This window comes from Aspergillus puulaauensis, chromosome 4 (assembly GCF_016861865.1).
Source record: "Aspergillus puulaauensis MK2 DNA, chromosome 4, nearly complete sequence".
Lineage (NCBI taxonomy): Eukaryota > Fungi > Ascomycota > Eurotiomycetes > Eurotiales > Aspergillaceae > Aspergillus > Aspergillus puulaauensis.
In genome coordinates this window covers 3,489,078-3,515,488 of record NC_054860.1, presented here as the reverse complement: position 1 = coordinate 3,515,488, position 26,411 = coordinate 3,489,078, and the positions used below count along the sequence as shown (strand labels likewise).

The 26,411-nt window shown below is 52.2% G+C and overlaps 12 protein-coding genes across 12 annotated transcripts; 7 read left to right on the top strand and 5 right to left on the bottom strand.

Annotated features, from left to right (window-relative positions):
• APUU_41350A (EF hand domain protein) lies at positions 1–3,384 on the top strand (the record flags this gene model as incomplete). The annotated part of the gene is made up of 1 exon (XM_041704523.1): positions 1–3,384. The coding sequence occupies one exon, from the start codon at positions 1–3 to the stop codon at positions 3,382–3,384; it is 3,384 nt and encodes a 1,127-aa protein (XP_041557100.1).
• Positions 3,385–3,668: 284 nt separating this feature from the next.
• Positions 3,669–5,485, bottom strand: APUU_41349S (WD40 repeat domain-containing protein; the record flags this gene model as incomplete). Its single annotated transcript, XM_041704522.1, has 2 exons — positions 3,669–5,279; positions 5,336–5,485. 2 exons carry the CDS (start codon positions 5,483–5,485, stop codon positions 3,669–3,671), a joined length of 1,761 nt encoding a protein of 586 aa, XP_041557099.1.
• Positions 5,486–6,235: 750 nt separating this feature from the next.
• Positions 6,236–6,903, bottom strand: ERV14 (cornichon family protein; the record flags this gene model as incomplete). Its single annotated transcript, XM_041704521.1, has 4 exons — positions 6,236–6,328; positions 6,392–6,458; positions 6,542–6,697; positions 6,803–6,903. The coding sequence occupies 4 exons, from the start codon at positions 6,901–6,903 to the stop codon at positions 6,236–6,238; spliced, it is 417 nt and encodes a 138-aa protein (XP_041557098.1).
• Positions 6,904–7,544: 641 nt separating this feature from the next.
• Positions 7,545–10,884, bottom strand: APUU_41347S (putative ATP-dependent permease ADP1; the record flags this gene model as incomplete). Its single annotated transcript, XM_041704520.1, has 2 exons — positions 7,545–7,781; positions 7,837–10,884. 2 exons carry the CDS (start codon positions 10,882–10,884, stop codon positions 7,545–7,547), a joined length of 3,285 nt encoding a protein of 1,094 aa, XP_041557097.1.
• Positions 10,885–11,533: 649 nt separating this feature from the next.
• On the top strand, positions 11,534–12,888 carry APUU_41346A (uncharacterized protein; the record flags this gene model as incomplete). Its single annotated transcript, XM_041704519.1, has 3 exons — positions 11,534–11,566; positions 11,634–12,097; positions 12,156–12,888. 3 exons carry the CDS (start codon positions 11,534–11,536, stop codon positions 12,886–12,888), a joined length of 1,230 nt encoding a protein of 409 aa, XP_041557096.1.
• Positions 12,889–13,478: 590 nt separating this feature from the next.
• APUU_41345A (putative long-chain fatty acid transporter) lies at positions 13,479–15,552 on the top strand (the record flags this gene model as incomplete). The annotated part of the gene is made up of 3 exons (XM_041704517.1): positions 13,479–13,500; positions 13,557–14,341; positions 14,392–15,552. The coding sequence occupies 3 exons, from the start codon at positions 13,479–13,481 to the stop codon at positions 15,550–15,552; spliced, it is 1,968 nt and encodes a 655-aa protein (XP_041557095.1).
• A 174-nt stretch (positions 15,553–15,726) lies between these two features.
• APUU_41344A (hydroxyacyl-thioester dehydratase HTD2) lies at positions 15,727–17,073 on the top strand (the record flags this gene model as incomplete). The annotated part of the gene is made up of 2 exons (XM_041704516.1): positions 15,727–16,508; positions 16,581–17,073. 2 exons carry the CDS (start codon positions 15,727–15,729, stop codon positions 17,071–17,073), a joined length of 1,275 nt encoding a protein of 424 aa, XP_041557094.1.
• Positions 17,074–17,574: 501 nt separating this feature from the next.
• Positions 17,575–18,688, top strand: APUU_41343A (acylglycerol lipase; the record flags this gene model as incomplete). Its single annotated transcript, XM_041704515.1, has 3 exons — positions 17,575–17,643; positions 17,739–18,313; positions 18,373–18,688. 3 exons carry the CDS (start codon positions 17,575–17,577, stop codon positions 18,686–18,688), a joined length of 960 nt encoding a protein of 319 aa, XP_041557093.1.
• Positions 18,689–19,248: 560 nt separating this feature from the next.
• Positions 19,249–20,528, top strand: APUU_41342A (uncharacterized protein; the record flags this gene model as incomplete). The annotated part of the gene is made up of 3 exons (XM_041704514.1): positions 19,249–19,467; positions 19,529–20,070; positions 20,123–20,528. The coding sequence occupies 3 exons, from the start codon at positions 19,249–19,251 to the stop codon at positions 20,526–20,528; spliced, it is 1,167 nt and encodes a 388-aa protein (XP_041557092.1).
• Positions 20,529–21,362: 834 nt separating this feature from the next.
• On the top strand, positions 21,363–22,613 carry APUU_41341A (uncharacterized protein; the record flags this gene model as incomplete). The annotated part of the gene is made up of 1 exon (XM_041704513.1): positions 21,363–22,613. The coding sequence occupies one exon, from the start codon at positions 21,363–21,365 to the stop codon at positions 22,611–22,613; it is 1,251 nt and encodes a 416-aa protein (XP_041557091.1).
• A 90-nt stretch (positions 22,614–22,703) lies between these two features.
• APUU_41340S (uncharacterized protein) lies at positions 22,704–24,554 on the bottom strand (the record flags this gene model as incomplete). The annotated part of the gene is made up of 1 exon (XM_041704512.1): positions 22,704–24,554. The coding sequence occupies one exon, from the start codon at positions 24,552–24,554 to the stop codon at positions 22,704–22,706; it is 1,851 nt and encodes a 616-aa protein (XP_041557090.1).
• A 206-nt stretch (positions 24,555–24,760) lies between these two features.
• APUU_41339S (uncharacterized protein) lies at positions 24,761–25,825 on the bottom strand (the record flags this gene model as incomplete). The annotated part of the gene is made up of 2 exons (XM_041704511.1): positions 24,761–24,899; positions 24,945–25,825. 2 exons carry the CDS (start codon positions 25,823–25,825, stop codon positions 24,761–24,763), a joined length of 1,020 nt encoding a protein of 339 aa, XP_041557089.1.
• Between the last annotated feature and the right edge of the window lie 586 nt (positions 25,826–26,411).

The window sequence follows — 26,411 nt, the reverse complement described above, 5'->3', positions numbered from 1 at the left end:
ATGTCCGACTCGCAACCAAGGATAGCCTTTGCACGATACCGTCCGCTCTTTTATCTTCTCTCCGGAGTTGCTGCGGCGTATGCTCTCGTATATATTCGGAACAACCTCTTCTCCTCATCATCCTCACAGTCACCCATCCGCCGCCAAAAAGCCGTTCGTCGTCGCAGAAGGACTGGAATCGACGAGAGTGCACCTGTCGACACGCCTTCGTTCCGAGCCATCGCCCATTTGGAGCAATTGGAGCGTCAAAATGGAGTGTACGGGACCTTTCGCATAGAGACTGAAGATGGCCGGCGTGTTGAGAGTGGGCTGCTTCCGTCGCTCCTTGCGACGCGGGATCAGCTCATGGAGGAGGTCGGCGTCCCCGAAGCCCACGCCGAGCGGATGCGCGAGATGATGGAGGACACATTCCTAGAATCGTTTTTCGCTCTGGATTTTCCGTCCACGCATATAATAGAGACCGAAAGTCGGGAGAGGGAATACTTGATGGAGCAGCTCCAGCGACGTGGTATTTCCCGGTCAGGAATCGAGAGGGCAGTCGCAAGGTTCAACGCGGACAATAACTATGGAGAAGACCTCCGCCGTCGACGACAGAATGGAGAAAGAGTTACTCTGTCGACTTCGAATTTCCCGGATGAACCTCCGCAGACACATGTTATGGACGGTGGAGAGACTGTCGTCGACGACCAGAGTGTATTCTCGTGGAGAGAGGGCGGCAACGACAATATGCAGGCACCTGAAGGCCAGAACCTGCTGAACCTTCTCTATCACATTGCAGAGGACCAAGCAAGAAAGGATGGATACATTCATCGTGGTGTCACCTGCAATAGCTGTGGAGCTATGCCCATCCAAGGGATCCGCTACAGATGCGCCAACTGCATCGACTACGATCTTTGTGAGACTTGTGAGGCAATGGGAGTACACATCAAGACACATCTTTTCTACAAGGTCCGAATACCCGCTCCGTTCCTAGGCAATCCTCGGCAGTCCCAACCTGTATGGTATCCCGGAAAGCCTTCGATGCTTCCACGGAATCTACCGCGCTCGCTAGCAAAACGCATGATGAAGGATACTAGCTTCGAAGGAACTGAACTAGAAGCTCTCTGGGACCAGTTTCGGTGTTTGGCGAACCGTGAGTGGGCGGAGGATCCGAATAAATTGGGCATGGCAATTGATCGAAAGACATTTGACCGCTGCTTTGTACCCAATACATCCGTCCGCCCTCCACCTCCGAGCTTGATTTACGATCGTATGTTTGCATTTTACGACACAAATAATGACGGGCTCATCGGGTTCGAGGAGTTCCTGAAAGGTCTCGCTAGTTTGAACAATAAGAGCCAAGATGAGAGACTACGTCGCGTCTTCCGCGGTTATGATATTGATGGAGACGGCTTTGTCGAACGAAAAGACTTCTTACGGGTTTTCCGGGCGTACTATACCCTCAGCCGAGAGCTTACTCGAGATATGGTTGCGGGTATGGAGGATGACTTTCTTGAAGGTTGCACACGCGATGTTGTGCTTGGAAGTCAACCAATTAGCTCCGCTTTCCCCGGAAACATCCCTTCAGGTGAAGCTTCAAGGCCGGGAGAAGGCAAGCGCGTTAACCAAGAGGGCGATATGGAGATTGTGGATAACGAGGGCGTGCTTCGTCCCGATGGTGTTGATAGTGGAAATCGACATTCTGTCGTTGGCGAAGCTGCAGTTCGGCGCCAATTTGGTAGATCACAACCTTTGTTGCCCGTACGTTTTGGCACGTCTGGGTCTAGTGCGGCAGAAGCATCTGGTAGTCGGATAAGATCAAGTGCTAGAGACGATCATGATGACGACTCGGATGATCATGATGACCATGATGACCATGATGACGAGTCAGACAGCTCTTCGGCTGTAAGCGATCGCTGGCCGCCAGCAGAGCATATTCAAGAAGAAGACATCGTGAATGCGTTGGGGTCGTACGTGCCTATTGAGGACATCACGGATCCGGACGACAGAGCTCGCATCGGAACAGCCGTGTATAACCGAATGTGCGATAGCGATCGAAGACGCGTTGACTCGACTAGGAGGCAGGGAATTGATGAGCGGTGGCGTCGAAGGGCTTTCTACACGGACGAAGAGGATGGTGGAACTGCACCTCCTGGTTACAAGACGGACTCCGATGCCGAAGAAGATGAAGATGTTGATGTGCCAATGCCAGACTACGAATCACAACCGCCCTCGCCACGTTCTCGGTCATCGTCTAAGGTGCGTTTCCAAGATGATCTGACCGATGCCGACGACGACTATGAGGATGTTAGGTCTAACCCATCAACCTCCTCGCGGAGTATTTTGGTCGGCGAGAGATGGGGTGGATTTGAAGTGCCGGAAGTCGAGAGAGATGTTGGCAAGGAAATTTTGTACCAGGTCACCCAACAAGGATTCAATGAAATTCTTGACATCATGTTCAAGCCGAAAGAGGATCTGCTCATGGAGTGTTACCGGACCCGCACTGAGCGGAAACTTTGGGCCCGCGAGATTGAGCAAGTTGAACAAACGGAAGCCGCGAGCGCGAACCGAGGCGACACACAGTCAACCACCGATGACCATGACGGTGGTTTAGACCTGTCTCAGTACCGAGAGAGACCTCTGGATGAGCTCCTCGGTCGAGCTGGATACTCCCTCAGCAATTCTGCCACTGAGTCTGGTGAAGATGGGCCTGGCCCCGAACTGCGTGAAGAGCTCAGACTGCCTATTCATGACCATGAAAACACCGATGCAGAGGACAACGATAGCGTCCGACCAACCCACCTTGCAAATCCTGAAGAAACTGACGCGGTGGAACCGTCCGCTTCCCACTCCTCGCACTCGTTAATAGAACCACAGGACAACTTGGTTCTCTCACCAACTCCGGGCCCTCGAACTCTCCCAGGCATGGATGAGGCCACTCATCCCGACCTCGAGCTGGATCCCGACTACGACCCTACCCTCCCCCATCACCGCCCTAATGACGAAAGTGTTCTGCTCACTACCCTTCCACCTTCCCTCCTCCTTCGCCCTAACGGCGCAACATCCACCTTCCCTGCACCACCTTCGCTCTCCCCCTCCTCCCCAGAAGCTGAAGCCACAGCACCAAAACGCGCGCCCTCACCAATCCAACCCCTTCCCCCAACATCGCCAGCCCGTTCTCCATCTGCCTCCTCCCTGCTACGAAAACGTCAAGGACCAACGAATCCACCGCCACGCGCCACCCTCTCACGTTGGGCATACCTCAACCGTGTTGAACAAGAATCAAAGGAGCGCGGTGGTGCAGGCGCGAAATTGAATTTTGAGGAGTTTTCGAAGCGTATGGCTGCTGATCGCGGAAGGAAGCTGGCGTTTGTGGCCAATTGGATTGAGATGGCTAGTTTCTAATGAGACCCCAGTTGAATGTATGAATACGCGGGAACTTTGAATCTGGGAAGCGGGTTCATGTATAATATAATATGGGATATTGGGCGGTATGGCCCAATGAATAACAGAAAAGAATAGGTATATGCTCCAAATGCAAGCTTAATGACTACGCAGTTCCTAATCTGCATTATTGCTCCTTGATTTGGTAAATGTGTAGAATATATTATAATCATGATACCCACTATACAATATCATAAGCTAGATCAAAGCCACCTCGACAATTACCCAGTAAGTAACAAATAATTCTAATCCCAATACCTAATGTTCCCATCCAAGCCACCTGTAACAACCTTACTCGTCTCCTGCGGATGCCAGTCAAGACAGGTCGTCGCACCGCCCTCCTTCCCCCCAGCCTGAACCTTATGATACATCTTGCCTGTCTTCCAGTCCCAGAAGCATACATACCCGGCGCTATCACCGGAGCAGATAAACTGTCCATCAGGCGAGATCTTGAGGTCAATACCATACCCAGCATTGTTGTGCCCGCGGAAACTCTTCTTGCGGTTCTGACGGAATTTATCTGTTGCGCCGTACACGACGATCTGGTTATCGCCGGACTGGAACGCGACGTATTTTCCGTTTGGATGGGGTGCAGCGCGCGTGAGCGCGAACATGTATGGTTCTGCAATGAATTTGATCGGGACGGGGATGCCGTATTCCCAGGCGCGGAGGGACTTGTCGTCGGAGGTGGAGATGAAGCGGCGGTCTTGGTCGACGAAGGTGAGGGTGTTGACGGCGGCAAGGTGGTGGTCGTATTCCTGGACGAGTTCGCCGGAGCGGGTGTCGAACTGAACGATTTTTTTGTCGGACATACCGGCGATGAACTCGTGGCCGAGGTCTGCGCTGGGGTTGAAGCGGATGACGTGGGGTGTTTTGCCCGTGGAGAAGCGCGAGATGCACTGGCCTGTTTCGGTGTCCCAGAGTTTCATCTGACGGTCGTAGGATGCTGTTAGGAAGGTGCGGCCTGTTCTGTTGAAGTCTGTATCTGTGATGGCCTTGGAGTGGCCGGAGAACGTGCGCAGTAGTTCCCGCGAATGATATACGTCCCAGATCTTGGCCTTGCCATCAGCTGCAGACGAGAGCAGAAGGTGCCCGGATTGCGGGAAGAAGCGGAGTGAGGAAATTGGTTTTGTATGCGACTTCCAGGTGTGGACGAGTTTCTTGGGCACGTAGTTCTTGACGCTGCCCACGGGCTTCTTGAGATCGATATCCAAATCTTGAGGGACGTGCATGTATGTTCGGCCCTGGTAATCGTACTCCTCCGAGCCGTGGAACTCAGTTGTTTCGACCTTCGACGTGTCGTCCTGGTAATCGGTTGCTTCCTTGCTCATTGCCGGCATAGGAGCCGACCCAACCTGTTCTTCCTCCTCTTCCTCCACGATCTCCTCGTCGCTGGCAAGTTCCTCTTCATAAACCTGATCGTCGTCTTGATATTTCGCCCAAGGACCAAGATAAGCACCAGGACCTTCCACAATGCTTGAATCGCCCTTCTTCTGACGCTTCGCGCGCAGCGTCGCCGACGCCTCTTTCGAGGGCCTCATCTGCACAACATCACGCCCACCAAACTGCGCAGCCTGGTCGAGATCGCCAACAAACTGCCCGGGAAGGGTAGGGTTGCGGGTATACCCCAAACTCTGGAATGTGCGATGCTGGGCGGCGAACGTGGACTCGCTGATGGCAGCGGACTCGGCGAATCCTGTGGGAACATTTTTGCGCTTTAGACCGTGTCCAGCTTCTGCGGTTTTGAACGGGTTCGAGGGGCCCTGTGAGGGGCGCGAGATATCGTCGTATGTCGCGTTGTATGTGAGTGCTTTCGACGAGGTATTAGCGAGCATCATTTGCATGTGAGCTTGGTCCTGTAAATTTGTTAGGTATGCTGTGCTTTTATGCTGGCGGATTGCAAGGACCAAACCTCTGTGTTCACTTCTGGGGCCGCGACAATCTGAGAAGCAGATGTCGCTGGGGCATTCCGCATTTCATCATCGCTGGAGTCGTAACCGGCTCCGAGTAATGAAGCCATTTTGTATAAAATTGAGTGTGAAGAATGGAGAAGAGTTGTCATGAACTGCTGCAGGAGTTAAAGGACGACCGAAGTTTTACGGGTGGCGGAACTGCCAACAGTGCAGAAACATACAACCACCACCACCACCTCTTCTAAAAAGTGAAAATACAGTGGTAGGTTGGAATTTTCCTATTTGATAAATAGCTTTAAAGACAGTTTAGAAATCATTGTTGGTCCCTATAGGGTATCGAACGCTCATCACCGCAACACCGCTAAAGGTATATACAGCCAATATTCGAAAAAAAAAAAAACTTCAATCAATATAAACCACAGCAGCATCAGGTTCTAGCCGAGGCTTAAGGAATTCATGACGAGTACAAACACATATTTCCAGGAAAATATAAGAATCAAAAACAAGAATAATAATGACACGCCCTCATGAGGCCACTCGTCAACCATGTGGTAGTAACCTAGCCCACTAGGACTAAAGCCGCCCTGTTGTTCGCTTCCAAGTTTCATCAACACCCACCGATAAGTTCATGGTCATGTCATAAATAATAATAAACTTCTTCTCTCGCTCCCCTTACGCAAATTTCGGCCGGCTCCCACGGCAACCTTAAATTTCCGTATCATTGGACAAGCAACGGGGGAGGATGTTCTCAGCTCCGATATTGGTCAAGGGTGCTCAGAGACATCCCACCCATACGGCTCGGAACAGTCCGCCGACTCTTGCCCTCCGATCAGAACGTATAGGATAGCCTTACTGGGGGACCGGCCGTAGCGCATCGCGTTCTCGGTCTCATTGCGAAATCAGTGAGACTCGTCGCGGATAAGGGCAACGATCATGCTGTAGAGGTAGAAGAAGAACATCAAAAGGTGGAAACCAAGCTTGATGAAGGATTCCTAGAGCCAAAAAGTTAGTTTCCGTCTCACGCGGACCTATGACGTAAAGGTACGCAATCTAACCTTCTTGTGTACATTGAGCTTGCGGAAGATCTCGGTCGCGTCCAGAAGGTGCTGGTTGTCATAGATTCTGAATAGAGCAAAGTAAGGTTAGCATGGCATCGTCAGTGCACGCAGATTTTCGGTCGTTGGACCGAGCTCGAGGGAACGCACTTCTTGGCATTGAAAGCCAACAATGGCAGGTTCAAAAAGATTGCAAGCCAGTAGCCGTTGATCACGAAGAGGAAGGTAAGGAAGGCGTGGACACTAGCTTCGGGGATAATGTAGGCGTTGAGTCGGTTGCACAGATCGATAGGGTTGATATAGTCGCTGCGACGGGAAAGATTAGCGAAAAACCACTAGATAGTCCTCGCGAGATGCGCTGTCTTCTCGCGAGGACGAACGTCTACATAACAGGAGCAAGACGGTACATACCACTCGAGATCACTGTACATGATAGTGAAGAAGACCTGCAAGAACAGGTTGACGGCGTTGATCAACACCGCCAATAGGTAGAGCCATGCTTCACCGGACATGCTGGGCGGAAGTGAGACGGAGGGGAGAAGATAGGGCGAAAGAGGTGGTCAGTGAAGGGGGCGAAACAGGAACCGGCGGAGAGGACCGTAGGATGAGGGGGTGTGGATATTGGAGCGGGCGAGAAGACGAAGAGGAGCAAGAGGAGCAGGAGGGATTTGGGACTGACTGACTTCGGTGTGGATTTGGCGGATGGGGAAAAATAGGCGTGGGCGGTGAGCACCGGACTAGTTGGCTGGCGGCGTCTGTCGAGCGAGACGCTGGAGGTGCTCGGTAGTAGTCGCCTGCGGGAAGAGTAGAGTTTGTCAAGAGCTTATTATCTGTGAATTTCAACAGGATGCTGCGTGATGAGAAGCTGTTGAGGCCGGGTGCAGGTGTTCGTTCTGAGCTCATGATTGCGGGGAACACGTGCTTCCATCCGCATCTGGCGTCTTCTACTCTACACAGCACATTCCACACGTATAGTATTGGAAGAAACCCGAAAATGCCAGTCGGTATTCGAAAGGTTATGTACAAACACTACTCAATCTGTCTACTGAAACTGCAGAGCAGACTTCAATCTCATCATCATGCCCAGTTTGGGAGCTCTGCGGGAGCTCGATGCCAATACGAAGGCGGAATAATGCCGCATGCCGCAGCCCAATTATCGCCTTTCAACAAGCAGGAAATGCATCGCTACGTATGCAATCACAAGGAAGGCCCCAGAGAAAACGGCAAGTCCAATCACATCCTTCCAGAATGCGAGTGTATCGAATCCAAAGGCACTGAGAATAGAAGCCCCCGGAACTTCGATATCGAGTCCATATTTGTGGTCGATCAACGTTAGGAACGTTACCTCGTTAACAATCAATGCTTCAAAACCATAGTGGAATATAGACAGCTATTTGGCTAGTTAGCTGAGGGTCGGTATTTGGAGGGCATCTTGGGAAACTTACCGATTGTAACCACAGCGCAGATGGTGGTATCGCGTCGTGGTTAAGCAACAGTCCAGCGAACAATAGACTAAATAGCATGACCAAACTGCCAATCAGATTGGCCACCCCGCCATCGCGGAAGACAATCCCGATAAACAAGCAGATTGTAGCAGCGGCAAGGTTGAAGAGAACCAATACCAGGATGAACTTGAAGAACACGCCTGATGCGGGAATGAGTCCAGTCATCGGGTACACAATCACTCCCATGAGAATCGGAGGAATGAGTCTGAGTGGGACAATATCGAAGACTACCTTCGCCGCGTAGTAGGTAATGGGGTGGTAGTAGCCGTTAGCGCGCTCTCGCACGAACAGAAGACGTTCTGACGAGAATACAGTCAGGCTGGTCAATGTACTGAATCCGAACAGGGCTAGCACGAAGAAAAAGAGACCTAGTCGATTCTGGAATCCCTTGATGTCATCCGTGAGGCCATAGAAGAGGTAACCGCAGAGGACGGCAAGCAGGATGGCAATAGCGTAATGTGTGAGCATCAGCATGGGGTTTCGGTAAAGATTTTTCCATGTCCGTTGCGATAGAATGATGAACTGGCGTCCTAGGCTAACCCGGGCATAACCCTTTGCACGACGAGTGGCAGATTCAGACGAGATTTCCGAATTAATAGAACCATTTGCAGTACGGGCATGCTGAATAGCCGAAGTAATCTCCTCACGCACCGACCGCGCGACGTCGGATTCAGCGTAGTGAGCAACCATCAAATCCAAGTCTGTCTGGCCTGGAGCGGCTGGAGGCAAATTGTCTGGGTCGTCAAGAACCTGGGGTGGCGTCTGACCCTGTTGTTGGCGGGACAGTCGCAACCATTGCTGATTTTGATCGCTTCCTGCTGCCTCTCCCACAGTTGCATCCTCCTCATCAGTTCGAGGGGTGGGCGGCGCCTCGGGGTCTTTTCGTCGGGAGTAAAGCTGGCGGTCTTGTCGCTGTTTAAGAGACGTTCGTCGCTTACCCTTTGGCCGTCTGCTATAATCAAAGCTTGCGCCAGAGTTATCTTCCATACTCGCATTTGATGCACTCGCAACGGACTTGACGGCTCGCAGACTACTCGACGCGGTCTTTGACGGGTCGGAGCGCACGGCCAATAACGTGTTTTCTTCTTCGTCACTGTGGAAATGGGTGGTGTTGCCAGCATGCATTGTGAGGTCGACTAAGTAATCGGCGATGTTGAATCCCGGTGGACACGAGTAGCCTGCATTGTCAAAGTACTGCTGGCATGTTGCGAATGATCCGGAGTAGACGGTTTTGCCGTTGGCTAGGAGAATCAGGCGATCGAAAAGAGCCACAATGTTAGAACGCGGTTGATGGATGGTAAAAATAACGGTGCGGTTGTAAGTTTTCGCCAATGTCACCAAGCATTCGACCACGTTGAATGCATTGAATGCGTCCAACCCACTTGTAGGTTCATCCAAAAACAGGATGCTAGGACTGGTGACCAATTCGCAAGCAATTCCAACTCGGCGCTTCTCTCCACCAGAAATGCCTCTGCCTGAACCCTCTTCAGAGCCGATCAACTGGTCCTTGATATGGTATATTCCTAGTTGTTTTTCAACCTCAACCACCCGTTGTTCTTTAGTAGCTCGGCTCATGTCTCGGGGCAGGCGCAACAGCGCGCTCGTCAAGATTGTCTCGTGCACGGTCAAGGTGGGAAGCATGGTATCTTCTTGATCCACAAAGCCGATCATGCTCTTGAAATCCGAGTCACCCACCTTCTCTCCATTAACGTAAAAGTCTCCTTGGACAATACCGCGCTTGTTCTTTCTGGCCAGAAGGTCGAGGAAAGTGGTTTTCCCCGCACCCGAAGCACCCATGATAGCACTGATCTGCCCGGGTTGCGCTGCACCCTGGATTCCGCTAAGGATCTCCTTTCCATTGACAAAGTAGGAGACATTATCCCAATAGAGAGCAGCTGGGCGATGTTCCGCAAGAAGTTTTGACGCTTCGTCGTCGGAATCATCCGAAAGAGGTAGGTGAATGGGGCCGTATCGAGATCGTCGAGACATATACCAAAGACCTAAAATGACAGCAACAACAAATAAGGCACAGCCGGCAATAACACCTGCGATAAGAGGGGTGTTGATCTTTTTGACCGGACGTTGGTATCCTGGGACTTCAGTCTTATGAACACATTCACCCGAAGAACATTGAAGAGTGATGCTCTTGTCCCCAAAAACGGACTTGATCAAATCATCCATTGCGGGTTCCTTGAATTTGCTGCCGTCATCTTCGCTGCCACCGATAGTGGATGTCGTTGAAAAGGTGGCCGGGCCCTTGATTGACTGAGAGAGAAAGTCCCCAATGTCGATAGAGCCTTCTTCACCACACAGCATACGCCCCGGTATGCACTTGCATTGGATATTCTCGCATTTATAGTGAGTCGAGTTCTGGTTGTAATCGGTGTCCAGACCCCATTCGCAGGTATCCAAACCACAGTAAAATGACTCAACCTGGCCGACCCAAAACTGGAAGTTACAAGTCTTGTCCTCGGCTTCACACGAGAAGGTCACTTGGGGTGTTCGTTCCTTCAGCTGGTCCAAGATCTTCCGGTTTGTCACATCACACATTTGGAAGTTTTGCCTCACTGTCACACCTTCTTTATAGCATACACCATCTTCACCGGTAGGCATCATCGCATTGCAGACCTCATTTGTCTTACAGACGTTGCAGTTGATTCCTTCCCAGCCATCCTTACAGGCACAGTTTTTGCCTTGTCGGGGCGGTCGCTGGGGATCTGGAAGTGCTCCGCATAGTGGTTGCGAGCAGTCTTCTCCAGTGAAACCGGGCGGGCATATACATTTTCCAGAGTTCTTATTGCAATTTGCGAATTGGGCGCATTGGAAGGCGTCGAGTTGGCAGTTGAAACACGGTGGACAGCCGCCCGGTCGATCGTCGAGGCTGGAGAAGAGTAATGAATCAACGTCGGTCGCAGAGCTGTTTCCCTGTGCAAAGGCACTCGATTTGGACAAGGAGATGCCAAGTGCCAAAAGTAACTGTAATCGCATGCTGCTGGGGCTCGCAGGGTCGGCCAACGAAGGTCACCCGGCGGCTGGCGACGTGCGGAGCAAGCTGAGGATCGCCAGGAACAGTGCAAGATACCGGTCCTAGAAGGGAGAAAAGCAGAGCAATAACGCAGTATGAAATCCAAGTACGAAAGGTACCATCGAAAAGAAGCGACCGATCGGACAAAAAGAGGACAGCAAGACGAGAAGCAAGGCACGGGACGTGAAGATGATGGAGTTGTTGGGGGTGAAATGGGGCGATGACGAGGGCGGAGAAGGAGAGGCTGGCGCAGGGCTTGGCGGCGGCAGCCTGGGGCATCCGCCTGTCAAACTGTCGGAAACAGGCTGTTTTGTGAGAGGCAGTGATCCTGCGGAGTTTTATTTGCCAGGCGAACTGTGGTTTCAAGGCTTGCTCCCGGTATTATCCAAATCGACCCCAATGGGCGAGTTTCGCTGGTATGAAACATGCCGCTATGGATTCTGTATAGAACAGGCTATCCCAAAGCGGCAATATCCGCTCTACCCCACGTGATGCGAACCAAATGCCCACAGATTCCAGAACTTGTTCCTGTTCAACGAAATACGACCCCGCTTGACATTCAAGCCAGATTCTACGCTGCTGCCCGCTTTTCCCGATCAAAAACCCGACATCATGGTCCAGATCAAGGATTTCGCTGTGGAACAAGTAGGTGCCCTGGCACCCCCACATCTCACCGATATATATGCATCGTGACCGAAATTAATTCCACCAGTGGATGAACAAGTACGAGACTACAGCCAAATACAACGTGGCAGAGACCTGCAGCGCTTCACTATCTGTTCGAGATCTCCAAGATCTCTCCGAGGACCCATCATTGCATCCATTGGACGATGTTCTTAACCGCAAGCTCACGTACGGGGCGATTCGCGGCTCTGAACAACTACGAACAACGCTCGCCAATCTGTATTCCGTGAGAACACCGACTCCATTACCTGCGGACAATGTCTTGGCCACTGCAGGTGCAATTCAAGCCAACTTTCTTTTGCTATATACATTAGTCGGCCCTGGGGATCATGTTATCTGCCACTACCCCACGTATCAACAGTTGTATACGGTCCCGGCGTCGCTTGGGGCCGATGTAAGCTTGTGGAAGTCAAAGGAGGCGGATGGGTGGAACTTGGATCTCGAGGAATTAAAGGCCCTCATCCAGCCGAATACCAAGCTTATCATCCTAAAGTAAATCCTCCCCAGTCCCCTGCTTGCCCTGTTCGGTGTCTGACTGTGCCTGATTTAGCAACCCGCAGAACCCCACTGGAGCTATTATTCCCCAGGAGACGCTGGACGAGATAGTGGAGATTGCCCGTAGCTCGTCAATCTATATCTTTTGCGATGAAGTCTACCGCCCGCTCTTCCACTCCATCACCCCGATGGACCCAGAGTTCCCTTCGTCGGCACTGTCTCTCGGTTATGAGCGCACCATTGTCACAGGATCCATGTCAAAGGCGTACAGCCTAGCTGGTATTCGCGTGGGGTGGATTGCATCCCGCGATCGATCGGTAATTGAAGCTTGCGCCTCGGTCCGCGATTATACCACCATATCTGTCTCGCAGCTAGACGATGCGGTTGCAAGCTATGCCCTGGCCCCGACTACCATCCACGCATTGCTGAGGCGGAATATAGAGCTTGCAAAGCGTAACTTTGCAATTCTCGACAAGTTCATCGAGTCTCATCGGTGGGCGTGCGACTGGGTAAAGCCCCGAGCTGGGACAACCGCATTTGTACGGTTCAACAAGATGGGCAAGCCTGTAAACGATGTCACCTTCTGTGAGACGCTCCTGGAGCGTACCGGGCTGATGTTTGTCCCCGGAAGTTTATGCTTTGGCGATGGGAAGGAATTCCATGGCTACGTGAGGATCGGCTATGTGTGTGAAACGCAGGTGCTGGAAGACGGGCTCGCGGCATTGGAGGAGTTCCTGGAAGACGGATACGAAGATGTACCTGTAATTAAAAAGAAGGCGCAGGCCTGATATAGATACACCATAAATCTGATTCTACGTCCAACATATTTCGGTCCTTGCTGCTGAAGCATGTGAAGGCATTTGTATAGCAACGGCCAGCAGTTTCTAAGTCCCAACAACATCGAGACTCCGCAGTCCATTGAGTCAATGGCCTTGACTCCTTACTCCGTACTAGTGGGGATCAGCTGCACTCCACATCGCTCGGGTGGGTTTTCCTCAGTCAATGAGTTATTCATGACTTCTGGTGCATTTTATTGGTGGCGACAGCAGTTATCCCACTTTAATGCTAGCATAACTGCTAATGCCGATCCCGAGCTTGCCGTTGCGCCAGCCGAGGTAACTCCCCTCTATCCATTCTGGGTTGCCCAGCTCCAGCTGCTGATTCTGGCTTGACAAGAGTCCACCTGCTTGGTGAGGTTATTTTGGTTGGCCACCATGCTTCCCCGGTCTCTTCGAGCTTCCCTTGATTCTTTCTTTTGCCCCATGGCCTGTTCATCGGTCCTCTTTAATTTCTCTTTTTTATCGAGCCTCCCCTTCCTCGTCTCCGCTGGGTGAGCGACATTAGATACCTTTTCCTTCATTCTTGACACAACATAACCATGCCTGTTCCGCTGCCACTTGGTATGTACTCACCACTAGGTTTCTTTGCTTAAACGCGCTTCTTAACTTGACAATAGATATTCCCCTCTCGCTCGCCGGCCCGGCACTTGCGACCACCCTCGCCTACTTGAACGCCAGGTACTCCCTCTTCTATGACGCAAAGATCTTTCATGGGCTCTTCAAGTCCATCATAAAATCTCGCCTTGCGCTGCGCCGCGACAACCTGAACCTTTTCTACATCCTGGAAAACCATGCGCTCGACCCCTCTTCGAAAGACCGGCCTTTCGTCGTTTATAATGGCCGCAGCTGGACCTTCCACGAAACGTATATGCTGGCGCTGCGATATGGTACTTGGTTCAAGAGAGTTCACGGCGTCAAGCCCCGTGAGATTGTCGCCCTGAACATGATGAACTCGTCAACTTTCATATTCATCTGGCTCGGTCTCTGGAGTATTGGCGCGGTACCTGCCTTCATCAACTACAACCTGACCGGAAAGCCCTTGACGCATTCGGTTCGCACGTCGACTGCCCGGTTGCTGATAGTTGATGAGGATGTCCGTTCGTCTTTTGGTCCCGATGAGAGGTCGGCGTTCTCAGCGCCTGATTTCAGGGAAGACGGTGGCGCAATGGAAGTTATCTTTCATACTCCGGATATCGAGGCCCAGATATTGCAAACAGAGGCAATCCGTGAAGATGACAAGGTTCGCGCCGGTGTTGAGCTCCGGGATATGGCCATTTTGATCTACACCAGCGGTACAACCGGGCTGCCGAAGCCGGCCATTGTTAGCTGGAGGAAGTGTTGGGCAGGGAGCGTCTTTGTCAGTACTTTCATTGAACTGGCCAAGCAGGACCGGGTCTTTACTGTATGTGAACTTTCCCTGCAGTGCTTTTGTGTAACTAACATGAAAACCAGTGCATGCCCCTTTACCATTCGTCCGCCTCCATCTTGGGGTTCGTAGCTACGCTAGCTGTCGGGTCTACGCTGATCGTGGGTCGCAAGTTCTCCGCGAGAAACTTCATGAAAGAGGTACGCGAGAATGACGCCACCGTCATCCAATATGTTGGCGAAACATTGAGATATCTGCTCGCCGCCCCTCCCGAGATTGATTCGGCGACCGGGGAAGACTTGGACAAGAAGCACAACGTTCGAGTAGTGTATGGAAACGGATTACGCCCGGATGTTTGGAACCGCTTCAAACAGCGCTTCGATGTGCCCACTGTTGCCGAATTCTACGCCGCTACGGAGGGTACCGGGGGGACGTGGAACTTCTCGACGAACGACTTCAGCGCGGGGGCAATTGGCCGCAATGGCCTGTTCAGCGGATGGCTCCTCGGCCGTGGCCTCACTATTGTCGAGGTGGACCAGGAATCGCAGGAGCCACGGCGCGATCCCCAGACAGGTTTCTGTAGAGCGGTCCCTCGGGGGGAAGCGGGCGAACTCCTGTACGCCATCGATCCCGCTGACCCGGCAGAAACATTCCAAGGCTATTACCGTAACTCCAAGGCGACGGAAAGCAAGATCATCCGTGATGTTCTGTACAAGGGCGACGCCTATTTCCGCACCGGCGACATGATCCGATGGGATAAAGACGGCCGATGGTACTTCTCCGACCGTCTAGGCGACACCTTCCGGTGGAAGAGTGAGAACGTATCGACCAGCGAGGTATCGGAAGTGCTCGGTGCTCATCCAGATGTACATGAAGCCAACGTTTATGGTGTATCCTTGCCCAACCACGATGGCCGCGCCGGCTGTGCTGCCATTGTGTTCGACAACCAGCTGCAGGCACCCGATCAGTCGGTGCTTCTGCCACCATCTCCCGACTCTCTTACGAGTCTTGCAGCACACGCTCTGCGCAACCTTCCCCGCTTCGCTGCGCCGATTTTCCTGCGTGTCACGACTGAAATGCAGGCGACGGGTAACAATAAGCAGCAGAAGCACGTGTTGCGGACCGAGGGTGTTGACCCTGGGCGGGTTGGGGACACAGACAAGCTGTACTGGCTGCAGGGAGATAAATATCTCCCGTTTGAGGCGAAGGACTGGGATAAGATCCAGGGTGGACAGGTGAAGCTGTAGTTGATAGACTCCAACAGGTAGTTTCGACGGCTTGATTCTGCCTGACTGATAGACGCCTGAACTCGGTTTAGTTATGTATATACTAATATATCTCATAAGTTACTTTACATAAAACACCGATGCACCTCTAGCTGTAAACGTTGTAGTGAAGGCCGGTCTCTCGGAAACGCCTATATGGTCTCTTCCGGTCTCGGAACGGCTTATCCGAGGCTTCGAGAAGGCTTTATTGGTGTCCCCGCAGACACTCACCACTTAATTACTGGATTTGACCTCGACAACTCGCAATCGCATGGTCGCAATCCCAAAAGAGAGGACCAGCTGAATACAATTGCTATAACCATGCTACTTTCAACACCAGCCACCCGGTGGACGACGCGATCCCTCCTCACCACCCGCCTCTTCCACCTCCGCTTCTCCTCATCGACCTCCGACGCCTCCGCATCAACAATCGCAACCTCATTCCTCTCACGCTTTCAATCCCTAGGCCCCCAAACCCGCACCCAACCCCTCGACGCAAACCAGCTCCGCCTCCTTTCCTTAACACTCAACCGACCCTCTCTCTTCCCTGCCTCCCCGCACCTCTCCAGCACCACCACCCTAAACGATACCTCCACTGCCGATGTCGAGCCTGCGCCCGGAACACCGGTCCCCGCTGGATACCACCTAGTCTACTTTACACCCGCTTTCCTTGAAAATGAACTCGGCGCCGACGGCACAGATTCCAGTTATAACCCCGCGCATCCATTCACACGGCGCATGTGGGCAGGCGGGGAGGTATCGTGGCCGCGACAAAACGGCAAACCGAACCCATTGCGCGTCGGCGATAACGTCACAGAGACAACGAGGGTTCTGAGCGCGGAACCGAAGATAGTCCGGAAGACAGGGGAGGAGATGATCGTTGTCGGCGTCGAGAAGGAGTTCAGCAATGCGCAGGGCGTTGCCGTTGTTGATCGACGGTACGTACCCATCTCATTTTCCTAGTCTTAGCCCTTGCTTGGTGGCGGATGTATTTACTAACTGGTATACAGGGACTGGGTCTTTCGCAAAGCGCTTCCAACCCCGACAGGAACAGGAACAGCACAAAACCTTCCACCCCCATCCCCTCCATCCACGCACCCCGCCTCCGCAGCAACATCATCGAGCGGCCTCACGCATACCCGCACACTGCGCCAAACAGCTGTAACACTCTTTCGCTTCTCAGCGCTAACCTTCAATCCGCACAAAATCCACTACTCGCTGCCGTGGGCGCGGGATGTCGAAGGGCATAGAGATATCGTCGTGCACGGACCATTGAACCTAATCTCGATATTGGATCTATGGAGGGATCTCCGTGGTGGCGGAGACTCTGAGAACTTGGATGTGGTGCTACCTGAGAAGATTTCGTACCGCGCGACAAGCCCGTTGTATGCGGAGGATGAGTATCGGATTGTGTTGACGGAGGGAGCGGACAAGAAGAGTGCGGTGGAGATTATTACGCCTGCTGGGAATGTTGGGATGAAGGCTGAGATTGCGGGTGTATAGATAGTGTCTATCCTTTCATCGGGCTATTGGAGTTGAAGCCTAGAGCATAACTTACCCGTATGCTCACTTTGGTTGAATCTCATATTGCTTGTTGTTTACTACCTAGTATTACTAGAATTGCATTTATCAATCCATGTGATAAGCATCATCCTGATATGGGATATGTTACAATCTTGTTCTGCTATGCAGTTATATACTTTGATGGTTTAGGTGTAGTTGTCGGCCCAGCCATTCCGAATGTGATCTCAGCGATAAGACAAACCCAACTGGTAAACCATGCGATAGGACCGTTCTCGGCGTCATTAAGCTGGATTTGCCCATGAAAAACCATTGAACCTATTGGTCCTCTCGTATAGTTACACAACGGCGTCAGTGAGATCACGTGGTGTCAGCTCTCGCACGTGAAAGCTCAGCTTTGCGGACTTCTTCAAACAAAGGAGTCTATTTACTTTTCTTTTCTCCCCTTTCCCCTTTTCTCAACCTGTTATCCACGTAGCAGTCATGGCGACCAGTTCCAGCAGCTCGTTCAACCTAAGCGACGGCCTCGAGGTTTACTCACGGGTCTGGGAAGTATGTTAGAGAAGCAGCCATCACCAGCCCCGGCTCCAGCCTTAGGCATCCCAGCCTACTACGTGTAATAGACAAGCAACTAATCGGACCTCTAGCCCACCGAAACCCCAAAAGCCCATATTGCATTCCTGCATGGCTTCAGTGACCGCTGTGATCACTACGACTCCTTCTTCACCCAGCTGGCCACCAATTATCCCATCAAGATACATGGCTGGGACCGTCGCGGCTGGGGTAAGACCATCAAGACAAAAGCACACCTCGGCGACATTGGCCGAACGCCGCAGATCGTACGTGAAATCAACGAGGCCCTGAAGCACATCGCCTCCACGATCCCGGACATCCAGCGCACTCCGCTGTTCGTCATGGGCCACAGCATGGGCGGACAGGAGTCTGCCTGCTACCTGCTCTCCAAGGACTCCGAACTTAGCGGGAGCAGACCACCCATTGCAGGCTGGATCTTAGATGCGCCGTATATCGGCCTCGACCCGGCGAGTCACCCCAATTGGCTCGTTGTGAAGGTGGGCAAGCTTGTTGCGAACCTCATTCCGAAGTTCAAATGGAAGCAGCCGCTTAATATCGAGTTTGCGAGTCGGGACCGTGGTGTCCAGGAGCTGTATAAGAATGACCCGCTGTGCCATAATACGGGTACCCTGGAGGGACTTGATGCGTTGTAAGCTTTTACTCTTCATTTCTATTTTGTGTCATTTCGTTTGCTCACTCCCCTGCCAGACTCCAACGTGAAAGCGACCTAACAACGCTGTCCCAACCGGACAAACCAGCACCCGAGCATCTAGCCACACGGCTCCCCTGCCCTGTCTTCTGGGCGCACGGGTCCAAGGACATGATCACGTCATACACCATCTCGAAGCAGCTCTATGATAGACTCGAGCCGTACAGCGAGGGCGATGCTGATGCGAAGACGTGGAAGACTTTTGATGGCGGCTACCACCAGATTCATGGTGAGCCGGATGGCATGAAGGAGGAGTATATGCGCGATATCGGAGAATGGGTGGTCAAGATTACGACGAAGCGGAACGACGCATAATTTGACTCGGAGTTTCTTGGTTGCTCTTTTGGATTGATACCGAAATATGCTTTTCATGACCGGCCTAGAGAGTATGTTAATGAGTTAAGTGTTTGTAAACATGTATTTAAGCGCAATATTGCGAGTTGGATATACACATTCGGGAATATAATTGTTTGAAGCGCTGTGGACTTGGCGACGACACCTTTAGAAGCCACAAGTATGGTAACAAGGGCTATTTATAGTCTAGGGCTAGCTAGAAGTCGTTTGATACTTGCCCATAGAAGTAGACTACTGTCAGTTATGCGGTCAACGCAACAATGGTCTTGGGAACCATTCGATTCCCTTATCATGGGTCAACAAGAGTAGCATCCACATTAATGAGAAGGGCACTTATTTCATCCTCTTGTAGTACTCACTCTACATTTGTAAAGCAGCTCCAATTGTAATTGTTCAGTTGTTTGTATACTCCTGACGTCATCCATCGACAGGACCCTTGACACTAAACCCAAAATAGACCCCGCTCTACAACGTCCATCGCAGCACCGGAAACTCAACAACACACAGAAAAACACACCACCATGGCGGAATCCAAGATAAAAGCTGCTGTTGCAAAGGACCTATCCAGCACGCCCTTCGCCTGCTCCTCCCTCACCCAATTGAGCGGTGGAACGGCAAATTTCCTCTACCGCGGTGTTCTATCTCAACCCCTCCCCGATGGAACCAGCACCATCATCGTGAAGCATGCCGAGGACTATCTCGCCTCGAACGCGGACTTTAAGCTCAGTGCCGAGCGATGTGTATGCTACCATCCCTTCCCAAAATACTCAACAAAAGAGAAGAAAGCTGACTGCGTAAAAGCTCGTCGAAGAATTCGCCCTGCGCGCCCTAGACGGGATGCGCAGCGTAACAACAACACATGAAGGCTCTATAGCTGGGCCCGGCCCCGGCTCAAGCAAGGATGGTCAAAGGTACCAAATCACCGTCAAAACGCCCAAGCTTTTCCACTTCAGCCGCCCAACGCACACACAGGTCATGGAAGACTTGCCCAGCGCTGTAGATCTTAAGACGTTCATGCGGACCCCCGGCGTGGCTGGTAGTATTTCAAAGGAATGGACGCTGTCAATTGGACGCACGCTGGGTGCGTGGCTGCGCTCGTTCCATTTCTGGGTTGGTGAGCCGGCTCAGGAGGGTGTTGCGAGTCGGTTTGCGGGGTTTACGGATATGCGTGATTTGAAGTTTGCGATTAACTATGATGGGATTTTGAATAAGATTGATGTTTATCCGGAGATTCTGGGTGAGAGCCGTGAGGTTTTTGAGAAGGTTAGGGAGGCTGCGAAGGGAGAGCTGGAGGGGGATGGACACCTGATTGGGCCGATTCATGGGAACTTTTGGTCTGGGAAGTAGGTTCTATCGCTCTTATCTTAACGGGATTAGGCTTGCTAATGGCTGCAGCGTCCTAATTCCCAAATCAGCGCTCGACGAGCCAGTACCAGTAACGCCGCTCTTCATCACGGACTGGGAACTGGCCCAGCGCGGTTCTCGAGCTCTTGATCTAGGCCAAATGATTGCCGAGCTGTACATGCTCAAGCACTTCAAAGATATTGATGCAGGTGTTTGGGTTATCGAGGGCTTTGCAGAAGGGTACAAGGACATCAATGAAGACATTGCCTTCCGAACGATCATCCATGTCGGCGTGCACTTCATTTTCTGGGGAAGTACCATTCCTGGATGGGGCACCGAGGAGCAGGTGCGAGATTTGGTGAAGCTTGGTAGGGATCTCATTACGATGGCGTGGGAGAGGGAGAGGGGATGGTTTAGGGGAAGTGTTTGGGAGGTGCTTTTTAGGGCTAGACACTGAGCTAAAACATGCGTGATATATCGGACAGGCGAGATAATTTAAAGAACCGAGAATGTTGGAGCATTATGCCATATTGTTCTTGCACTTTGAATTCATACGACTGCTTCAATGCAAGCAGTGTCTTCACCCAATCTATAACCCTGGCAAGTTCCAACAATGGCCACGCCAGAGACTACTTGTTAGATCCAGTCCGTTCATGATAACTAATTAAATATATTAAAAATATAAGCAAATCAAACTTCTTGCACATACTTCTTTCAGCGCCTGACGAGTGGTTCTAAAATTGGAGCAGGATAAATACCAAATAATACAGTTAATATAACAAAAACTAATAGGAGACTAGTCATATATCTCCTTGTACGTACGTCTAGCTAATTGTACTCGACTCCACCTGTTGCGACAGGAGGTTATAGTTCTGATTCTCAAGGTATCAATTTACAGCTGAAGCATATTTTGTGATCTATATGATGTATGTTCAATAATTTTCTAAAAATAGCTCTTTTCTGAATTGACTATTTAATTTTTTCTTACATTTATTCTTACTGTCTCAAACTACCTTTTGTATGACTCTTATTGTATCGCTCGGTGGTTCGGCTACTCGGTCGAGAGAGACTGTATGACTCCCAGTCTGTTCCGACGATGCCGACGATGCCGCACGTCCGCATCCAAGCGAGACTCCAAACTGGGGCCTTGATGATTTTTTTTCAATTACACTGGGGAGCACTATATCAGCCCTGCGGGAACAGCGGGGTACGTGGTCTGGGTCATAATAATAGATAAATGCAGCAGACCCTGCCATCCACCACATCCACCAATACACCAACATCTTCAGCCATGCAGACCGAAAAGCCTCAAGATGAAAGCACCGCAGCAAAAGCACCAGACGGTGGCTTTCGAGCCTGGCTACACGTCGCTCTGTGTCACACCGTCTTCCTGAACACCTGGGGCCTGACGAACAGCTACGGCATCTTCCAGCAATACTACACTCGAGCCCTCAACCGCAGCCAGGACGACATCGGCTGGATTGGGGGCATCCAGATGTTCCTCCTTCTCTTCGCCGGCGTCTTCTCCGGCCGCCTCACAGACGCGGGCTATTTCAAACCCTGCCTCATCACCGGCGTCACACTGCAAGTGTTTGGTCTGTGCATGGCCTCCATCTCAACCCGCTTCTACCAGATCCTCCTCAGTCAAGCCGTCTGCGTCGGCCTAGGAAGCGGCCTCATCTTCACCCCAGGCCTCTCAGTAATGGGCTCCTACTTCCACAAGAAGCGCCCTATCGCCGTTGGACTCGCTGCCGCCGGCGCCGCAACAGGCGGGATCCTATACCCAGCCACAGCGAACGCCCTCCTTACACATACCTCCATCGGATACGGCTGGACAATGCGCATCCTGGCGCTCATCCTGCTCATAATCCACATTCCATCGGTAATTGCATACAGCCCGTACCTCCCGCCGCGCCCCACAGGCCCTGTAATCGAATGGACGGCCTTTCGCGAAAAGCCCTTCCTCTTTTTCACGGCCGCCATGTTCCTCAACTTCTGGGGCCTCTACATGGCCTTCTACTACCTGGGCACATTTGCAAGGGAACAGGTCCATCTATCTGGCTCCTCGGACTCGATTAACCTGCTTATTGTGCTTAATGCGGTTGGGATCGTGGGGCGCAGTGCACCCGGGTTTATAGCGGAGCGGTACACGGGGATAACCAACATTACGCTCTTCATCTCGCTGGTCTCTGCGGTCTGCGTGTATTCCTGGGCCGGGATTCGGGAGAATGACGCGGCGGGATTGTATGTGTGGACGGTTATATATGGGCTGTTTGCGGGAGCTGCGCAGGCTCTTTTCCCGGCTATGGCGACGAGGCAGACGGATGATTTGAGGAAGGTGGGGACGCGGACGGGCATGGTGATGACGATTGTGAGCTTTTCGTGCTTGACGGCGCCGGCGATCCAGGGGGCGTTGATTGGGGCTGATGGGGGGAGGTATCTGGGGGCGCAGATGTTTTCTGGGAGTGCGATTCTGGTGGGAATGGGCTGTTTGGGGGTTTATCGGGGGTGTAAGGCTGGTTGGGGGGTGGTGAAGGTTTAATACTGTATTTGTTATAGATGAATTCATTAACTGGGAGTATAGACGATTGATTAGGAATAATGTTTTAGGTTAATACTAGAAACATAAGACTCATATTGAGAATCCACCTCCACCACCAGGCTGCATCAAGAACTGCTCTACATCAATCTCCCTCAACGCCGGCATATCAGACACCAGATTCCCCAACCACGAAACCTCCGCCGCATACGCCGCCGTCCAGTCCTGCTGCGGTGCATCAACCCCAATTTCAGCCCCTCCCATTCCCATATCCGCATCCAACCCAGCAGACGCAGACGCCGACGCAGACGCCGACCCAAGCTCCCCAGGCGTCGAAGCCGTGGTAGAATAAACCTCCAACACCCCCCTCAAACTCCTCGCATCGTCCTCCTTTCGCCTCTGATGCAAATAAACCAACAACACAGCCGTGCTGTACGCCTCGCGCATAACCGCACTATCCCACCGATCCCTAACCGCCCTCAACACCCCCATCGCCCTCCCCAACAGCCCCAGCGACGCCTGGCTATCGATCGCCAGCAACAGACAAACAACCTGGAACGGGATATTCGCCGCATGATGCCAGGGACTGTAACTAGCCACCATAGACAGCGACGCGTCCAGGCCTTTCATCGCCAGGGCGATGATGCGGTCCATGTGTGGATGTAGTGTATCGATGGACCCCTGCGCACGGAGGCGTCGGAATATGCATAGCATGAGGTTCACCTGGGACATGGTGGCGGTAGGAGCGCCGCGGGCCTCGGCGAGGACTTGGATGATGTCGTTTTCGAGCTCTTCGACGGAGCGCGGCTTGTTGGGATCTAGACGCTCAGTTAGTGGGACCAGGGAGAGGATTTGCGAGGTGGAGTCTCCTGGTGTCCCTATGGATCCTGGGGGTGCTTCTGATGCTGATGCTGATGCTGCTGGCTCGGCGTCGACTGGCTTTGTGGTGCAGGCGCCGGAGAGGGTGATCCTGCTGCGGCCGAGGTCGAAGGAGGCCCAGATGTTGAAGTGCTGCGCGAGACCCCAGAGGCGGCGGCGGAGATCGAGTGCGATTGTTTCGGACGGGTTGTCGTTGAAGACGGTCTCTAGGTGTCCTTCGAGGTGGATGTTGGCGGCTTCGGCGACGTGCATGAGCGAGCAGCTTGCGAGCCATGTTGCGTGCGGTGTGGAGGTCATGCGGAGGTATGCGACGCGCAGGATCCAGCCTTTGACTGTGTCGACGGAGGGTGGCGTTTGCAGGGAGTTCTGCTCCAGGAGGGTCTTTGCGGTCTCGACGAGATCGGGCTCGAAGGCCATGGGGAAGCGCTCTGAGAAGTGCAACGCCAGGGCCGCGACGCCGCAGAAGACAGAGTCGTAGGCTGTATTGGACCCTGAGGTATTCCATCTGGCATGCAGTCGCTTGAAGAAGAGGCTGCGATCTATAAACCCGTATGTTTCGGCGACTTTGTCAAAGTAAATCAGGGCGAGGCGAGTCATCTCCGCTGCGGTCAGCATGCTTATCACCGGCCTGACAGCCCCTGGTGCGCATCTCGCCAGGCGCTCTCCGGTATTCCACGCAAACAGATGCAGCCGAGGCGCATTCGAAGGATCAATATGCAGTCCGAGCTTCCTGACGAATGCGGCGCCTGAATTGGCCTCCAGCAGCTGGACATGGCGGTGCACATCGACTCCGGGGGCACTGGACTGGTGCTTCCTCTTCCTCCTCTCATCTGGCTGGCCCGTGGAAGCCGATGATTCTATTGCAGCTCCAAAACTATTTGACGATGCCGACGGTATATTTCTCACTTGAACTGCCATTCCCTTGTAACTGCAGTCATACTCGAGTCGCGTACACGTCCCGCATGGCTGGCGGCCGTCGCACTTTCGCTTCCTCTCGCGACATGGGTCGCAGGCGACCTTGGCCCGACGGCGCTTTCTCTGGTGTACTAGATCTTGATCATCCATCGCGAGCAATACTCACCGAAATCGCAATCTGAGGTGGAGGACGGAGTTGCAGTCGACGAAGCGGGAAGCGGAAGCGGAAGGGCGGGAACGGCGGGATCTCGCAGGACCCACTAAACCTTATTATAGATCTGATGCCGAGATGATTCTGTCTACAGCTGGGTTCATTCAAGGTTAATATACTAATATGCTTGTAGTATAAGTAGTCATTATGTAAACAGGCCCTCATATTCTAGCTCTAAACAGGGTTCTGGATACCAATGATTGTCTAGAGCAGCAAGTCTCCTGATATCCCACTCTCGTCGACATGCAATGCACTGTCCATCACTATCAAAATAGTGCTCACTCCTATATCATGTTAGCTAGCATCTACCAGTCCAATCAGACACCTACCTTTCAACCTCACAGTCCTCATGTGGCCTACCATTAGACTTATAGCAGCCCTCGCAATGAACAGTCCGACAAGTGCAATCACTAAATACACTAGTAAGGCCAGTCCACTTGTCCAGCAAACTCGCCATGGGCTCAGCTTCATCATCCTCGCCAATCTCTGAATCCTCCACAACAGAGACCCTCTCAATAGAAACCGGCGGGCCCCAGTTCCGACTCTTCACATGTACCCAGTCTGCCTCATCTTTCGAAGCAGCCCCATCAGCAGCATCAACCTCCATAGCAGGCGAAACATCCTGATCAAACTTCACAAGCCACAGCCCCTTCTCCTCCACTTCCTCCCAAGTCAAACACTCCTCCGGAACAACCAAAATAAAACTGCGATACCGCTCCTGAAACATGCAGCGGTGCCTATCCCAGAAAGCTGCAGAAACACACAACGTCGGCACAATATGCGGCAGCGGTTCCTTTCCACCTAGATTTAGGAGCGCCTGCTGCGCAGCATCCCCATCCCCATCTCCAGCTTCACCCGCTGTAGAAGCAGCATCGGTTGCTACTTTCCGGCGGAACTCATCTCTCGCACGCGCTCGGTATTCTTTCTCCCTGCGGTGATGCTCAATACAAGCCTCGATGCTTGGCTGCGGTGCGTAAACGTCCACCCGCGGGGACCAGTCCATTGCATCGAGCGAGAACACAAATGTTTCCGAATCGAGGAGACTTCTGCCGAGAGATCCGGGATCAAGATTCAGGTTGGATAGTGTGTACAGGTGGACGCTTAGCTTGCAGATTGGTGAGTCCTGCGTGGAGGCGTAGTGGACGACTGTGTATGGGTTGCTTGCGTGGTCTTTGAATTGCCTTGTTCTGGCGCCTTTGGTGCGTGCCATTTTGACTGTCAGCTGGGATAGGGGTTGATGGGGCAGAGATGGTAGGTTTGTGGGAGGAGGGGGAGAAAAGTTGTTTCATGCATGGTGACTGCGCCGCAGTGGCGGATTGGGCCTAGTGTACTAGGTGTACTTAGTGTGATTATCGGCCAGCACGAGGGAGAATGTAGAGTAAGCTGGTGCGATGTATATTTACTACTACTGAATATAGATTTGAATTCGTGGTGGCAGGTTATACGGGAGCTGTCCGTCAGTCAACCAATATGCTTGATCATTGAACACGCTCTCGATTACCTGTAGGTGCTTAGGGGGATAAAGCCATCTCAGTTACATTAATAACCTTCAAGGCATGGACAACAAATAGAGTTAGTTCATTAAATCTGGAGATCTTGCTAGGCATCAGCCTGGAGCCTATATATTGACACCCGGAAACTCAACCTTAGCATACTCCTTACCTTTATCACCAAACACATACCAATCAAAATAACCATGCAATCTCATGGACACCGATATACCTTCAAAGTATGTTAATTCCATATAAACGTCCTTGGTCTGGCTGGTGTGAGTCAAATCTCGCACATAGAATGGA